Here is an 18,165-nt window from a genome sequence, read left to right on the forward strand (position 1 = left end):
GATGAGTTTCCTGCTCCACATCCCACATCCTGGTGACACTGGGTGGGTCCCAGCAGGGGTACAAAGCCCTGCACAGCTGAATCCACCCCCAGCTCAGACTCTGATGTGCTGCAAAAACCACCTGGATTTGAGGTACCTGTTCCCTCTGCCATTAGCCAGCACCCCTGTTGCTTTCCTCGGAATCAATTTTAAGGAGTGGGTACTTCTAATTAAAACCAGACTAAAGTATCTAAATACAATTAATTCAATAAATAAATTCATTGTGACAGCAGCTGAACACCTGAAAATGCTTCTGCTCTCTGCTGCCAAAACTGTGAAAAAGCACAAGATCACACTGAGGTGATGAATCCACAGGGTGAATCCAACACAAAAAGCTATTCCCAGCAGGAAAGACATGGGCAAGTATTCCACTTGAAATCATTTATTGACACATTGCCCAACATATTTTTATCCTTGTTATAAAGTACAAATGTTTTTATATTTTTCTGACATTAAAAAAATAGGCTGACGAGGCAAAATTCCCAGTTTGAATCAAAAAATCCTGCTGTTAAGAATTCAAAATTGTAGGAGACAAACATAAAACCCAACAAAGACTGAACAGAGTGTACCATGACACGACTCATCCATCAAACCAAGTGGAGAGGAATCTCTTGTTCCCAGCTCTGCCTTTGGATCCTGTGACCTTGCTGAACTGATGTGAAGTTGGTGTTACATATACAACTTGAAAGGCACTCAAAAGTCACAAGTTCCTGAGCTAACATGGGATGTATTCCCAAGGTAACAGCTAAAACAAGCCACAGAAAATGTTTAAAAACTGGTATTTGGTTTGTGTGAGTAGAGTCAGCACTCAGCAGAACTCCAGCTGAGAGCTGCTGCTGACACAACTCAAGTGATGTTGAGGACATTGGAGTATTTGCTCTACATGGAAAAATAATTAATTTATGAACATCCTTATTAGTAAATTAACTTGCTAAAAGACAGAGAATTATTGTCTGCAGTGTTAGAACAAGCCCAAGAATGAAATGTGTGTGTGTGAGCTGCAAAAAAGGCTTAAAACCAGCAGGTGGGAAAGGCTGTGCAGTTAAATAACCAAAGTTGAGAGGCCACATTTACAGAGATTACTTGGCCCTAATGGAAAAGGACCAGGAAAAAAAGCAAAATATGGATCTGATATTTACAGATCAGTTATTTAAAAACCCAACAAATAATACAACCAAGACCTACACTAACAAAGCCCACACAACCTACAATGTGTGCTCAGAGTCCAACAGGTAATTCCTAGGTTGTGATCCACATGAATGCCCTATTTCCAATTTGGCTCAGTTTCCACCCAGAAAAGCCCAAGTCTAACACTTCTCAAACACGGAATGGCTACTGCCTGACGATGCAGAACAGAAATAAAATAAAAAAAATTAAAAAGGTCTTACTGATTTTGGCCTACCTAATGTCTGATCTTTTCAGAGCTGCATAGGAGAGCACTAAGGCCTGGGCTAGGGGTGGTGCTACAGGGTAAGGCCTGCCTGTCCAAGCTTTGGAGCAGCATCCAGGGGAGGAGAGGGGCTGCCACAGGCCCCAGGGGGTCTCAGGCTTCCAAATGATCCAGCTGGGCCTCGCTGTCTGCCCTCTTCTCTGGGGATGTGTACAGGAAGTTGCAGCAGATGTACAGGGGGAACGTCAGGAGTCTGCTGTCCAAATTCATCACAATCTGCTCCTGCAGCAAATACAGGACATTTGCATGGTGAGGGGGGACCAGAAAACAGCACTGACAAAACACTCATTCTGCACGTCTTAATGATTACACATTAAAATCAGAATGGAAAAACTAAAGCAAAGACAGTTCACCTTCACCTAAAGTTTCTAACACTGTCACATTCTCAGCCTGCCCACCACTCCCACCAGAGCTCCCAGCCCTCTGCAGCACAGGGAACAGCACAGGAAATGCTGGAGCAAATTTCCCCTCCAACATGCTGGGGAGAAAAAGGCAGTTTTTAGTCTCAGGAGATTTCACCAACCAGGCATACCACAACAGTTTATACTTGAAAGCAAATTTCAAGTTTGTGGGTAGGAATTTTTTGGTTCCACTCTAGAACTGGTTTTAGGGTAGCAAAATTGAAACTTCAACTTCATGAGGATGCAAAACAATTGAAATTTACGTCACCCTCCAGTGAGGATGGCACTGACAAAGAAAGGTTTTCTGTGTTCTCACCACCTTTGTATCACTGCTGGCTGGGATTTGAGAAACTTGATTAACAAGTCCCACACATGCCTCACTAAATCCTGCTATCAGCAATGGGTGGAAAAGGGCATTTGCTCTAAGAAAACTCCACTCCTCTCTGGGGCTTTCATCAATTTAATAGAGTAATAAATCCAACCCTTAAACAATAAGTAGACATTCTTTTAATTCCTCAGTTTATGAGAATCTTTGAATTCCGAATTTGCCTCTAAATGAGGAGTCTGAAGGACATATTATGCAGAAGGGTGATGTCAGCATGCTGGAAGGCTGGGAGAACAGCTGAACGTGACACTGGCAGCAGACAGCAGCACCACAGGCACTAATTTCACTAACATGGGAACTACTTTCATATCATCAACACTAATGAAACCCACACTTACCCTACTCTAGATCCACTTCACAAATTAGCTTAATTACCCACAACCTCTAAGAGGAACGCCTGAGATTCCACATAAGCAATGACAACTAGAACAGCAACATCCCTTCAAAAGCACTTGTGACTTCTCAGCATTTTTTTCATGCCTTGAACTCCACCTTTCAACAGCTCAGAAGCCCAGACACACCTGGTCCTTCTCCAGGGTCAGGATCTGATAGCCCGTTGTCCTGCTGCAAATCATCTTCCCACTGCAATCGAAGGAGGCTAGGCGTAACCTGGGGGCACAACAGCGAAATCACTTCAGTCTCCCGTATTCTTTCAGCACGAGGAGCTTCTCCCCAGGACACAGGGTAACATTCTAATGTCACTGGCTCGGTGGCACAGGGCTGGCAGCACGAGAGCCGCGGGCTGGCACCTGAAGGCGATGCTGCGGCACGGCTGCAGGCTGACGGCGCCGCTGCACGGCTGGTTCAGCGTGTTGCGCTTGAAGATGATGTAGCGGTTGGTGTAGGTCACCAGCAGGTCCAGGCCGAAGTTGAAGCCAGTCCAGCGCCAGCAGTACTGCAGGACACAGGGGACACTGAGGGGACACAGCCTGAGGATGGGCTGTGCCACGCCAGCCCCGAGGGGTCAGCCCTGGTTCTAGTTCTGGGCTATGCTGGGGAGTCAGGGATCCCTGCCAGCACCTGGCTGCACACAGAACCCCGTGGGGACAACCTGGGCGTGCAGGGCACTGTGTGAGAGCATCTGAGTGCCAGCTGCCTCCCAGACAGACAGGAGCACACACCACACCAGTGGTGTCAAACACTCAGCACTGGGTAATGGGGCTGATCTGAGAGCCCCAGCCATGCCCAAAGCACTCCTCGGGGTCAACAGCCTTGGGTTATGTGACTTCAACGGGAAAAATTAATGTTCTCTGTTTATTTCACAAGACCTGTTACCTAAACACCCAGAGGGGCTCCAGCTCTGAATGTTACACACTTTATCTAGAGAACTTCCTTTTTCAGCTAAAAAGAAAAAGACACAAGTGATCAGAGTTCTGTTTAACTGCCTGGACTAACAGTTTTCCCAGTCTCACAGCACAAGAGCACAATGAATCAGCAGTTCCTTGCTCCTTGCAGAGACAACTGCTTCCAAACCTCTGGGGAGAAAAAAAAGGTAATTTTCTCCATGACATCTTTTGGATGCAGTTTGACAATGAGCACCTACATGGTTTGGAAATGCCTGACTTGTCTCAGCCATGCCAGCTCTGCAGCTAGCCACATGCCACACTTACATCACCATCCTTGGCCAGTTTGCGACCACACCTCATGCTGTTTCCTTCCAGTTCCTCTTTATTGATTTCCTGAGGCCTGAAAAAAATCAAACAAACCAGCCATCTTTAAGGACACTTCAACAGCTTTGTATGATACCTTAATGTGGGGAAGATGAAAGGACTGGAGTAAACTTGTCTGACCACACAATCATGGAATACCCTCAGCTGGAAGGGACCAACAAGTGACCCTTCTTTGAGCAGAGACGTGACTGAATGAGTTCCCAGAGCCTCTTCCATCCCAAACTGTCCCATAAACATCCACCTACACTACAAAACTGCAATACAAACTAGGTTGGGACACCTAAGTTAGGCAGGACTTCTACAAAAGAACTTTTCCAGGTAACAAAATAATAGTTGTTGCAAGTGAAATACATTCTACCAGCCTTGCAAAAAACCAAGTGTTTTTTTAAACTCAGCAGGCTGACTTCTCAGGCACAACCAGAGACAAGTGCTGGGGCACACCTGCAGGGCTCTGCACTACAGCAGTGCTATGAAGCAGCAGCCACGAGACACTGGGAGAGGTTTCTCAAGGGGCTGGTTATGCAACTCAGCTAAAAAAAAAACCACTTCCCCTCAGTGCTCATGAAGTGCCAGAGCCTCTCAGAGCTCCTGAGATGCAAGAGCCCTCAGCTGTGTCATCCCACAGCAAAACCAGCTCCTTTCACCCAGCAGTTCCCCTGTGCCCACCACGCAGAACAGCCTCGCAGAGCCAGCACGAGCGGGATCAGCCTTGGCTTTCCAGAAGTGTGCTCCTCACACCACACATCATTAACCCAACACCCACTGTCAGAAAGTGTTCAAGTTACACCAGGCTGAGGGCTGGTACTGAACTTTATTAATCCCAGTGACATCAACAGGTTATGCATACAAACTCATCACACTTGAACAAATTCACCCAGGAACCTCTCCTGTGCTTTTCCACATCTTCCAGCTGAACTGGTTTTGTGGCTGACTTAAATGCAGTAATGGTGATAAAGGATTTATTTCTGTTTAATTAGTGACAAATTTCACAAACATTAGTTCATAATGCTCAGACTGACATTAACATTCCTCTCTCCATCCCTTGAGCAGCCTCAGACAATGCAGAACTTCAGCTTTAACCACTTCCACAAGCTGCCACACAGTGAACAGTGGAGTTATTCTGCTTCCTTCTTACACACTGCCAGAGACTGCTAAGAGCAGAAGTGATTCCAGTCCCAGACTTCAAAGACCTGTCTGGCTTCTGCCACAAAACACATGTTTAATTTTAAAAAAAGTGATCCACTTTAACACAACATGTAAACTCTAAGCAGCTACAGTTCAAAGCCACAAACTCCACTGCTAACACTAAAAAATTCTCCAATTCTGAAAAGTGAATAAGATGTTTAATCCTTTTAAATGCAAACTCAAAGTAGAAGGGAAACATTTTCTTCTCCTCCCCTCTATAAAGTTACCATGACAAACCACATCACAGTTTCCAAGCAGTGCCATTGCCATGCTGGCAGTGCTGGAATAATCAGGTGCAATTATGCCCTGCACCAGGTGGGATATGGAAATAGAGCCTTACTTCAGCTTGGAGGAGTCAGATTCATGTCTTGCTCTGATTCCCAAATCTGCTTCCTTACCCCTGAGGGAAAACATGTGTTTGATACTGACACGGGCAGTAGGTGTGAGAGGAAGAGCAGCAGAGCTGAATAAACCATGGGCTTATAAAACCTGAATTCTTTTCCTGCAGCTACATGTTGGTCAAATGGCCAAAACATTTGCACTAACACAAAGGAACAGCTGAATGTGTGCCCTTCTAAAGTTAAGACTTTTGGTTTTCACTGTCTTAAAAGGAAATAATCAAACCACACTACAAAAGAGAAAACTAGACAAGCAAGAAAAATGGGGAAAAATACTCTGTCCATTTCAAGAGCCACTGAAATCCTCAGCTGTAGCTGAATATGAAAGCTGCTCTTTTCCAAGCTGGATGATCCTCATCATCCTCACTGCACCTCTGTGGGAATTCACTTTTCCAGAAGCATGTGTATCCAGTGGCTGACAATTCAAATGCTCCCCTGCACTGAACTACCAAAATACATCAAAATTAGCAAATACAGTGTCTTATCTCATATCAGAATTCTGATGACTCACTTCCCTATGAACCCTGCTTGCCCATGAGCCAGGAGGTGACATCTGTCTGCTCAGATACAGCCACAGCAGCATTGCAAAAGCCTTCCCAAGAGAGCAACCAACAGAAACATCAGAAACAAACCACGCCTCCCCAAATTCATATGCAGGAATTGAATGTGAGAGTCACAATTCTGCACTTTCCCTCCACCACTTCCTAAAGGACTGCTATCTAAGAGAACACCTTAAAGATCTTGGCTATTCTTCAGACAGAGTTTGGGGCTGTTTTGAAGCTCCTGTTCCAACCCAACGGGTCCCTGCCCACAGCAGCACCTGCTGGTGACATGGTTACAGGACAAAGGAGCAGGTCAGTCTGCTGGGTTTGGGGAGGTAACAGGCATCCTGCAGCTGTCTGACTTGGCTTTTTTTCTCCACAAAGCACTCTAGGAGCCAGGAGAGAATACAAAGGCAAGACCAACTCCTCCAGCTACATCTTGCCATAGCTTTGGTATTAAATCAGGGACCTGGCTCACTGCCAGGTCAAGAGAGAGCAGAAGGAAGAGAAACAGTTTGATGGCAAAAGTATCCTTAACATAGAAGGCTCAGAAATTACCCTTCCACAGCCTCAACACAAATTTCCAGGTGAAGTACTAGAGAGAAGCATTAACTGACATAAAGGAAAATAAAGAACTTGTTTCCCCATCCAACATTTCCCTCTGATCCCATAAGAACAGTTTTCCTGAGTTCTACTGGTTGAGGGATGGGAGACCAGCCAGCCCAAGGAACAGAGCTCCACAGATATCAGCAGACTTCAAAATACTGACTTACATCAAAATACATACTTCAAAAGCACTGAAGTATGCTTCTCCCCCCACAAAAAAAGAAGTATGCTTCCCTCCCTCCTTTTAATATAAACTCCAGAATTATTCATGTCAGAATTTCTATGAGAGGAAGATTTCTAATTTAAGAAAGAAATAAAGCCTGTAATATACCTACCCAGTATCATTGTCTTGTTCTGCTCTGAGCATGGCAAACCACTGCTGTTTGTAAACAGAGGACAGCCATTCTAAAAATAAAAATTAAAAAAAAAAAAAAATGAGCTTGGTGTTGTCTTTGGAGCTGGGAATGGTCATATACATTCGAAATAGAGAAATAAAATTACACTGAAATAATGAAGTTACACTTATGAACTGGACAGTATACACAACCCAACCCCTGATAACTCCCTGTGGTCTTCAGCCCCCAGCCTCAACCACAGGGGAAGGGATTAACATCCACAACTAACAGGCAGTCACTCCAGACTATGTTCATCTCCTCAAACACCCACTGCTGCCACAAGTGATGCAACTCCCCATTTTCTCAGCACACAAAGCTCTGTTCAGCCAAGGAGCTCGTTAACAAGCTCTTGGGAGAAGGTGCTGCTCTCTGAATCCCCAGAGGAATTCTACGTAAGTCAAAGAAGAAGAAAACAAAATAAAGGGATAAAAGAAAACAGTGACTTAACACAAATATGGTAAAACAAACAGAAATTGTACCCTGCTAAGAATAAACATAAATCATGTCTTTCTTGGAGAACACACAAAGATTTTATTTGCCATGTTAATTTAATGTTGCAAGCAAGAGATAAAACAGAACAAAACTCAGTAGTTTGTCAGGCAGTTACACAAAAGGGATCCTGAAAGCACGGGGTGTAAGAAGTTCTTAGTCAAGATAACAAATGGGGCAAGAGGGCAAGGTCACATTTGAGAACCAGCTCTGGGAAATGGGCTGGGTGAGAGATCAGGGAGAGCCAACATGACCAAAAACAAGGAAGCTGATGAATGTGACAGAAGGGAGGAGAGGCAAGATCATGGATGGCAAACTTGAAACCAGCCTTTGTCCCACTGACTCTAGAGCAAAAGTACAGACTGTGATAGGAGCAAACTGGGAATCAACCAAAGGACATCAGAAAATAAAACATGAATTAAGGCAATATATACAGGTAAGGAACAGAGAATGGATGTGCTAGAAGGCAAGGAAAAAGGAGAGCATCTTCTCTATTTGTGTACTGCATGTATCTATTTCCTACCTCACATTTCAGCTGCAATTAATCTGCTGATTTATGAAGAGGGAAAACACAGCTAAGGAAATGCTCGTTAGCCACCAAGTAAAACAGAACAACAAACACTGCTCACACAGACACATTATGTATTCCTCTCTCTTGCACCTTTTCTGCACAAAGATCAGACTGCTGTGAACTCCTAACACAGACACATAGAGTATAAAAATAATAAATAAATAAATAAATAATCATAGTACTACTTTTAACTACTCAGTGTGATTTGCTTCTCTACCTCCTTGAGAACAACTTCATCTGGAATGATCTAAAAGGCTTCCAGCAAAACACAACTACCCAGCAATGGCCCTGTCTGCAACCTCTCAGGTACGAAGCATCCCCTCAAATACTGAATGCTGGCAGCCAACAGCCTGTTCCAAAGTACAGCCCAGGATTTATCTCAAGCTCCTTGTGAACTCTTCCCAACACACAGATCCTCCTCCTGCACGCAGAACGTGGCCCTGTGTCCTTATCCCTGCACCAGTGTCCTGTGTCCCTGCACCACAGTGTCCTGTGTCCCTGCACCACAATGCCCTGTGTCACCTGTACGTGCACCACAGTGCCCTGTGTACCCTTTCCCCATGTTCCCTTTCCCTGCACCACAGTGCCACCCATCTGTCCTGTATCCCCTTTCCCTGCACCACAGTGCCACCCAGCTGCCCTGTGTCCTTTTCTCTGCACCACAGTGCCACCCAGCTGCCCTGTGTTCCCTTTCCCTGTGCTCCCTTTCCCTGCACCACAGTGCCACCCAGCCACCACAGTGCTCACAGTGGCTCAGGGACTGCCTCCCTGCAGAGCCAGCACTTCTGTGCTATGCACAAATTTCACTTTTTCAATGAGCACAAGGAAATCAGTCTCAAAGATGCAACAATCTCAGAACAATTCTTCCTTTGACGGCCACAGGTAAAGGCTTGGGGGTTTGAGAACAGACACAACATTTACCCACCAAAGAGCACTATGAAAAGGCTGCACATCACACTGTGTTAACAGCAGACAGTAGCAGGAGAAAAATCAAAAGCAGCTCCAGAAAATTTCTGGTTTGCAACATCTTACTGACTGACTGACAAAGCCACTTCACAGGGATACAAATCCACTGCTCTCCTGTGTCACCATTACAGATCTAAATAGCCATTCACCCAAAGTTATTAGTATAATAACCTTTGCACTTTGCCTAGTCTGTACCAGTATCACCCTGAAGTGAGATGGATTATATTTACTTTATACATCACTTAAGCATGAAATACATCACACATCAAAGCTGAAACCTGCTCTTCTGGGATTTTTATGCATAACAAAATGCTATCAGACAACAGCAGCAGGATGAGAAGGAGCTTTTCATTTTCCAGTGATACTGGGATGTTAGCATCAATATCTCTAATAATATGAAATGGCATTTCCCACTCTGAGCTTCAAAAAGCACCAGGCCCTAGGAGGAGGATGTGCTTTATAGAAGTCAAAATGCAGACAAATGAACAGGAGTGGATTACTTGAATATCCTCTCTGCTCTGAATCATGCTAAATCTCTATTAGTAAATAACATTTGTTTTGGAAGAGGGAAGAAGAGTTCATGGCATCTTGTGCTTTTCATTTCAATTTTAGGATTTGATTACAAATCCTATCAAAAGCTATTTAGCTCTTTTTAGAAACAAATGTCTAGAAAACAGTTGAGTCTCACCAAGTTTTACTCTCCCATAAAGTAAGGGATTTTCTGTTTATCCGGGCCCCTGGGACCATTTAGACATTGATAAAGTACTGTATCTATTGTAAAGCATTTTGACAACTTGACAGATGAGCAGAATGCTTATCACATGGTGATGACACCTATATGAGTGCCTTTGCAGAATTTTATGCCTGTAATTTTCATACTCAGCTTCTGCTGAATCTTCAACCACAAACCCGATGCTGGAGATAAACATGTGAGTGGCAAGAGAAGTAAGCACACTGAGATCTTCCCAATCACTCTAGGGCAGCACAGGCTGGGGAAGGCACACACAACGTGACCAAGAAGAACCACGGAATGATTTGAGCTGGGAAAGTCCTCTGAAGTCACTGAGCCCAACTGCTCTCCCTGCACTGCCAAGGCCACCACTAACCCATGGCCCCAGGTGCCACATCCACACAACCTGTTAAAGCCCCCCAGGGATGGGGACTCCACCCCTGCCCTGGGTAGCTGTGCCAGAGCTGGACAACTCGTTCCAGGACAGAATGAATTTTCCCAGTATCCAACCTGAACCTCCCTTGAGACTGTTCCTCCTTGTCCTGCTCCTGTTCCCTGAGAGCAGAGCCTGACCCCCTGGCTGGACCCTCCTGTCAGGAGCTGTAGAGAGTGACAAGGTTCCCCCTGAGCCTCCTGTTCTGCAGCTCCCTCAGCTGCTCCTCATCAGACTCGTGCTCCAGACCCTTCCCCAGCTCTGTCCCTCTTGGGACACGCTCCAGCAGCTCCCAGTCTCTCCTGGGGTGAAGAAACTGAAGGCAGGAACCAAGGTGAGGCCTCAGCTGTGCCCAGCACTCACTCACTCACCTGAGGGCAGCAGGCCATCTCTCTCCACGATTCTGGCTGAGGCCAGGTCACTGATGATGTACTGCAGCCTCAGGTGTGCAAACACAGGCAGGAAGGCGTTCCCCTGCGCCGACTCCAGGAAAGCAATGTCACCCCCAAACTCTGCAACACACAGCACCCACCTTATTTGTGCCTCCCTAAATATCTTCCAGACCTATTTATACTGGACTTTTTCTTATTGATTAGAGAAAGTCATTATGAGCATTTAATGGCTTTTATTTTATTATGGTTATTTAATGGCTTTTGCCACTAAAATGACTCGTGTTCAAACCCCAAACCAAGGCCTGGCCAATTCTCCCTACCTCTCCTGCGCTCAGCAAACCAGGCATCAGCTTCAGTTAACACCTGCTTGAAAGACCCATTCCAAGAAGGCACAAGCTGAAGGAACATCCACTGGGCAAAACAAATAAATTTTAGTGAGTCAGTTGAAGAAGGTTTCAGGTAAGTAATCTGCAGGTTAATAAGAGACATTTCCACACTGCATTCATTTCTATAAAAGTTCTGCTACTCCATGAAACACTTTCAGTCAATCCCACAAAGGTTGCACTGCATTGAGCCCCAGGCAAGTACCTTTTTGAGAGCAGTGTACACATCCATTTCCACCTGCAGCACAAACAGGTTGGAGGAGCTGATCAGCTGCTTCATGAGGTTTATGCTGGAAAAAAGCAATCGTAACAGGTCAGTGAGACAGAAAAGAGAAAAAGAAGGGGAGGTAGGGAACAAGCAACTAGCAAGAGCTCAGGAAGTGATCTGCAGTGAGCTCCAGAGTTGGGAAGGGACTGTCCTTCATCCCTGCAAGGGAAGTGCTGCCCCAGTACCTGAGTTCCTTGAAGAGTCCAACACTCTGGTGAGTCATCAGATTGTTCAAGAGCCACTCAAGGCACCTGCATGGAAAGCAAGGAATTAGGACTCTGCTTGTTCCCTCTCTACGTCAATAGTAGGATTTGCAGACAACACGCAGCTGGGTGGGACTGTGGATCTGCTGGAGGGCAGAAGGGTTCTGCAGAGGGATTTGGACAGACTCAATCAATTCAGATTAGGTACTTGATTTTTTTTTCCCATTCCAGTGGTCAGGCATTGGAACAGATTGCCCAGTAATGTGGTAGAATCACTACCCCTGGAGGTGTCTGGATCTGGCTCTGGATTATGTGGTTTAGTGGTTTTAGTGGTAGTGCTTGGAATGGATTATCTTACAGGTCTCTTCCAACCTTGGTGTTCTATGATTCTATTCTAAAAAAATACTAAGACAATTAAACTGGTCATTATGGTACTGTGTGTAAATTCACTGTTAACTGGCAATGTCCAAAGCAGCTTGGAGACAGTAATTCTTACTTTTTCTTCACGGAGTCCAGCCCATACGTCCCTGCAGAATTGTAATAACCACACACAGTTTGGGCAGTGATGGTTTCCTTCATTGTTTCACCACATTGCTGGATTAAACCATCCTGCAGGGAGGAAAAAACACACAAATGTTCTCAGTGTGCATTTCCCAACAGGAAGTGTCAGACACTGTGAACTGTGCTGTTCACCCAGATTTGCATGCCTGAACCATCCCCAAAGGCCCACAGGCTGCAGCAACTTATGCTATGCTGTTCAAAACATTTAAATCATCATTCCTCAGAAACAAGGATGTTCCTTAAGAATACTTCCCATGAAAGAAAGGGGTACTGAATGCCTTCAGGGTAGAGCAAGTGAGCTCCAAAACCTATTTAATCTATTTTTAGATATCATGCTCAAATCACTTAATCTCACACCTCAATCTTAGTCACAGCATTTTTCAATGAACCCACTGCATTGTGCTTGGCTTTTTCCCCAGCTAGCCTGAAAAGCTGATTCATTTCTCTGGATGCAAACAGCCAGGTGGGCGAGGATACTCGGAACTGCTGTGCTTCTTTCAGGTACAGACAGGAGCAGGGGCATTGTGACTCACAAGCTGCAGCATGCAGGCTGCTGCCAGCAGGGCGACCACGCGGCTGGGGTTGATCAGCACATCATCCCTGTAGAGCGAGCCAAACGCCACCTGCAGGGCTGCAAGGGAACAGCAGTCAAACACAGACACAGCCCCGAGCACGGGGCAGCAGAGTCCTTGAACACAACCAAACCCCTCACTGCACACCTTCTCTATGGTCTCAGTGCTGGCTCTTCACCTAGAGCACCTGACCAGACACAAAACACGGGCCAGGAACCCATCCTTTACTAAGTTCCCATGATTTAAACAAACTCCTCAGCATCCCCAAGAGCTGAAAAACTGCACAAAAAAAAGAGCTGAACCTCATGAGCCTTCTCTGAATATCATGAGGTTTAACTTAACCTCTCCCTTCAGGGTTTGGTTAAAGTAAAAGGCTCCCACTTACCTTCTACATCAATATTTTGATCAGGAATCTCCAGCTCTATGACATTCATGCTGGATTCTTTCCAAGAGCCACTGAACATACTGGAAAAGTAGCCTGACTGTATGAAGGAAGAGAGAAAAGAACTCAACTAAGACATTTCATCCCACTTAAAACTGCCAAAAGCAGCACATGGAATCAAACATGGTTAATAATTACCTTTATGCAGAACAAGATATATTAAGGGAACTTTCACAAGATAAAACATTCTGACAGACTTTAGGGGCTGATTGTAGTTGCTGTTTCTGACAATCAAAATGCCCACAGGAAAACTTGGGCTACATGTGTGTAACCAGAGTAACGGAAGAGTTTTAAAAGGCCAGAAAAGCTACACAAGCTCTTTTCCCACAAACCACATCACCAGTGGGGACAGAATTAGTCCAAGAACTAAGTCCTTAAGGTTAATGGCAAACAATAAATCCTGCAGGCATTAGGGAATGCCAGTTTGGGGAATGAGGGTAAAAAAAAAAAAAAAAAAGAAAAAAAAAAGGCATGCAAGACATATAAATTATTGTACAAGGCTGCAGCCTCATACCAAGGACACAGACACACACACCATTTACGGCAATATACCTTTCATTATTAAGTGAAAAGCACATAAAACTAGAATTTGAGGTTTCCATCCAAAGGAAGGGAAAGGTAATGCTCTACTAGGGATCCTGATTTTCCTTCCCAGCAGATGTGCCCATTATGAGATGCTATCAATGAAGTTTACCTGAGAGATCAAAAGAATAAAGTCTATTTGTACAGCACCACATTCCCTGACCTCTTCCCTCAGCATTTCAGCTCAGGGCAGCAAATAACACAAAATCAATTTTGATTTCATTTGATCAGGTCAATATTTCTGTACCCTCAGCATATCCCTAACTCTGAAACATACAACATGTTCCTATTAAACCCAGGACCTCACTCATCTTTGTCCTCCTCATGAGGCTGCCTCAGCTTTGCCACAGAGTTTTATAAGGATTTATCACTTTTGTAGCAGCATCATGAAAAAGAAATCCCCCATTTCTCAGAGCTGCTGTGACCAGGCAGTCCTGACTGTCCTTCACAGAACTCAAGGCAGTGTGTGGAGAGACAGGGGAGCAGAAACAGCCAGGCTGAGTCTGCTCAGGGGCACAGAGCAGTCAGAATGGTATCAAGAGTCATTTACATGGAGTTATTCCTAACTCAAACACTACCTACAGTACCATAACTGCAATGCAGGAGTGTGCCCTGACACAGAACCTGCCTGAGGAGAATGGTGAATTCATCCCCAAAGCTCCTGTCCCAAGAACACCACTCCTACAAGGCCTCCACAGACAAGGTCACAACTTTCAAACCCCTCTGAACAGCTGCAGAAGGGATTCCACAGCCAACCCCACGCTAAGCTCTCAGGAGCAGCTCCACCGACCTGAGATACAGCAACCACAGAGCCACAGTGACAGGAAACAGCAGCACCCTGAGGCCACAGCAGTGCTGTGCCCGCCCTGCACAACCCAGCCCTGCCAGCTCTGCTGCTGCCACACAGCCCACAGCCCCTCAGTGCCACTGCTCCTGCTCTGCCTCACACAAAGGACCCTCTTGCCTTCAGATAAAAAGGCTTTTTCCTACAAGAAAGCAATGAAACACTTCCCTTGCTGGGACCATGCTGAAGGTGCTCTGGAATTTGGGCACTGACACAGCAAAGTCACAAAAAACCCCAGAATTTGCTCTTCCTGTCACTTGTTGCACCAGAGCAACTGCAGCCACGTGCAGAGCACCTCCCAGTGCCACCGGGTCACACCCTGCTCTAGCTCCCACTGCAGCTGACAAATGCCCTCCTGTCCAGGTACAGCACCTGGAGGCTTCACACCAATCCCTGCCACAGCCAGAACCCCTGAAACACAAGGGCACAAGTGACTTTGGTGTTTCAGAGCACAGTCACAGCTCCTCCTGCTTCTGCCACAGCAGCAGTGACACAGAACAGACAGTGAAGCCAACAGCATCTCTGCACTCCCAAAACACAGACACAAAGGACTCCACCTGAACACAAGCCCAACAGAAAATGTTTGTGGAAACAGCATCGTTTTTGGACGTATGAACTAAGGTTTACTCCTTTTCAGAGTTCCTGAGAAAACATTTCTCCTGCAGCAGCAGGGGAGCTGCAAGGAATCCTTTTGTGAAGGCCTGTAACAATCAGTAGCACCTACAGAGAGCCAGCACCAGCCGTTTCCCTGCAGGTCTCTGCACACACGTCCAGTGGGCAGTAAAACTGGACTGGGGCACCACAGGCTTACAAATCCCTTCTGGAAGTGCCTCCTTTGCCCTGCAAGAATATTCACATCACAGGAGTCTCTCAGCCACTAGCTCAGCAAACAAGAACATCTTCTCAGGACATCAAAGACAACTGTCAGAACTGTTTCACAGAGGATGCACCATGATTTAAAAATAAAATAAATTAAACAAAATTTTTAAAAAATTAAGCAGTAAGAGAGAGAAGCAAAGAAATTTTTCAAACATGAATATACAGCTCTGCTTCCCAACACTGCTAACAGGAGTTGGCAAACTGTTTGCATCTACAAAAAGAGTGAAAGTCCTAAATAGGAGGCGGAAAAAAAAGGAAAGACCTCCAGTCATACTTCACAGTTCTCAGACATCCTTTTATTGAAAACACAACTCCTACTGGGAGTTTGAAAGGAGTCACTTACCTGACACAAATAAATCTTGTGCAAGTTCCATTCCTCTCCCAGAGCACAAATTTTGATGTCACTGTTCTCCCCATTCAAAAACAGCGTCTGATAAATATATTTCGACGTGCTTTTCAATTTTTTCCTAGCAAAAACAAAACAACAAACCATAAACAGTGAGAAGCACTCCATGAAATTCTCCCATTACAGCGACAACAGCTGGTCTCAAGGCCTCGGGGGGGTTCGTCCTGCCCTGCACGCTTCCCTCCGTGCCAGCACTGCTTCCCCATGCCCGCCGCTGCTGCCGGGGCCTTTCCTGAGTCACCCCCTGGCCCCTCTGCTCGCCTCAGCCCGGCCCTGCATCCCCCTGCCCGGCCCTGCATCCCCCGGCCCCTCTGCCCGCCCGCCTCAGCCCGGCACTGCATCCCCCCGGCCCTGCCCAGAATCCCTCAGCCCGGTCCTGCATCCCCCGGCCCCGCATCCCCCCGGCCCGGCCCTGCATCCCCCGGTCCTGCATCCCCCGGGCCCGCATCCCCCGGGCCCGGCCCTGCATCCCCCGGCCCGGCCCTGCATCCCCCGGCCCTGCATCCCCCCGGCCCGGCCCTGCATCCCCCGGCCCGGCCCTGCATCCCCCGGCCCGGCCCTGCATCCCCCGGTCCTGCATCCCCCGGCCCTGCATCCCCCGGCCCTGCATCCCCCGGCCCTGCATCCCCCGGCCCTGCATCCCCCGGCCCTGCATCCCCCGGCCCGGCCCTGCATCCCCCGGTCCTGCATCCCCCGGCCCTGCATCCCCCGGCCCGGCCCTGCATCCCCCGGCCCGGCCCTGCATCCCCCCGGCCCCTCTGCCCGCCTCAGCCCGGCACTGCATCCCTCCGGCCCTGCCCAGAATCCCTCAGCCCGGCACTGCATCCCCCCTGCCCTGCATCCCCCGGCCCTGCATCCCCCGGCCCTGCATCCCCCGGCCCTGCATCCCCCGGCCCGGCCCTGCATCCCCCCGGCCCCTCTGCCCGCCCCAGCGCTTCCCTAGCACCGGCGGCCCCCTCAGAGCCGGCGGTCCCGCCGCCCGTCCCTCAGCCGCCCTCAGACCTGCGGCCCCGGAGGTGCAGCAGCCGCTCCTCCCGCTCGGCCTCGCCGTCGCTGTCGCTGTCGCCCGTTCCCTCGGCCCCGCTGCGCTTCCTCTTGCCGCCCTTGCCCGCGGCCGCCGCCTCGCCCCGCGGCAGCCCGGCCTTCCGCCGCAGCACGCGGCTGCCCAGCGAGCCCATGGCCGCTCGGCCGCCTCATGGGGCCGGAGCGGAGCGGGGCCGGAGCGGGGCCGGAGCGGCAGCGGCGCCTCAGCCCGGCCGGCGGCGGCCGCGGCCCCGCAGCTCCGCGCCTGCGCGGGCGGGCCCGGCCTGGCGCGGCGGGCGCTTCTCCTGCGCCGCGAGCGAGACGGCGTCGTAACGATTTTAACGGTTTGAATTGACTCCTGCATTGCTTTTCTTAATCATAACCAATATATATATGTAAATAGTAAACAGGGCTTTGTTCTTAAATTGCTCTTGTGATAATTGATAAAAGATTCGTGTTAATCATAGAAGTATTGAGGTTTGTATAAACCAGAATACTTAGGACTGAAGCGAAGCATGACACTAGATAAAGGAAAATATATGATTAAATCATTCTGTTTTAAATCCCCCTGTTATGAATATTATGTTTTCTAAATAAGTTGTATCTACTACCAGCTTGCAAAACCAGACTTTCCCATAGTCTGATAGATTTTGCAAGCTCAGGCTCGCTGCCCTTGTTCGATCAATGCTGTCTATCTGTGAAGACCAGACTTCCTGATTTTCACTGGTTTTATCTACCAAGACCAGATGCTTGTCTATGAGACCCGACAAGTCACTCAGAGACTTCACATCGCCCAGAGACTTCACGGATGTTTTTTGACACCACTGCTTACCTGGCAAAAATATGACAGCAAAAAAGCAACAATTATTGATTCCGATGAGAAAACCAGACTATAAAGAGCAGCTGCAAATCGAAGTTGGATGGAGCGTGCAGTGGGTGGTGACCCCTCTGCTCTGTCTATATAAAATAAAGCAATCTAAATTTTGCTGAAAATCAAGACTTTTTGTTTCTCATTTATAACACTCTTAGCCAGTGTTTAGCAAAGTTGCCATAAACTGCTTTTGTAGAAAGACAGCTTGGGAAAATTACTGAAACTGTAAGTTTTGACAAACAAACTCCGGTGTGCTTCAGTGAACAAAGCCTGGGAGAAAAACCTATTGTTGAGGTTGGACATCTGGACTATAGAATTCATGGACAACAAGGACAATTTCCAGAAACCAGAAGATAAAGAAGAGACAAATATTGAGTTTATGCGTTGGAAAGTCCTTACTGGAGGAAAAGGATTCTAAAAGGACTCAAACCTTGAGTTTTCTGCACTAATTAGAATAAGAAGCAGACCCGCAAGCTGCT

At 47.2% G+C, this 18,165-nt stretch overlaps 1 protein-coding gene across 1 annotated transcript; it reads right to left on the reverse strand.

Annotated features, from left to right (window-relative positions):
* Positions 1-405: 405 nt before the first annotated feature.
* On the reverse strand, positions 406-17,075 carry GMCL1 (germ cell-less 1, spermatogenesis associated). Its single transcript, XM_056508497.1, has 14 exons — positions 16,795-17,075; positions 15,730-15,853; positions 13,025-13,121; positions 12,601-12,698; positions 12,003-12,115; positions 11,489-11,554; positions 11,241-11,325; positions 10,973-11,063; positions 10,632-10,772; positions 7,012-7,081; positions 3,886-3,961; positions 3,025-3,170; positions 2,797-2,884; positions 406-1,711 (listed from the first exon to the last, which is right to left on the reverse strand). Exons 1-14 carry the CDS (start codon positions 16,968-16,970, stop codon positions 1,583-1,585), a joined length of 1,500 nt encoding a protein of 499 aa, XP_056364472.1. The 5' UTR covers positions 16,971-17,075; the 3' UTR covers positions 406-1,582.
* Between the last annotated feature and the right edge of the window lie 1,090 nt (positions 17,076-18,165).

This window comes from Oenanthe melanoleuca, chromosome 22, assembly GCF_029582105.1.
Source record: "Oenanthe melanoleuca isolate GR-GAL-2019-014 chromosome 22, OMel1.0, whole genome shotgun sequence".
In the NCBI taxonomy this organism is placed as follows: domain Eukaryota; kingdom Metazoa; phylum Chordata; class Aves; order Passeriformes; family Muscicapidae; genus Oenanthe; species Oenanthe melanoleuca.

Coding starts and splice junctions, on each gene's coding strand:
- GMCL1 (XM_056508497.1), bottom strand. CDS start 16,970: ATGGGCTCGCTGGGCAGCCGCGTGCTGCGGCGGAAGGCCGGGCTGCCG. Junction 12,116..12,600: donor CAGCCTGCATGCTGCAGCTT/GTGAGTCACAAT, acceptor TCCTCCCTGCAG/GATGGTTTAATCCAGCAATG. Junction 1,712..2,796: donor TGACCCTGGAGAAGGACCAG/GTGTGTCTGGGC, acceptor TATTTGCTGCAG/GAGCAGATTGTGATGAATTT.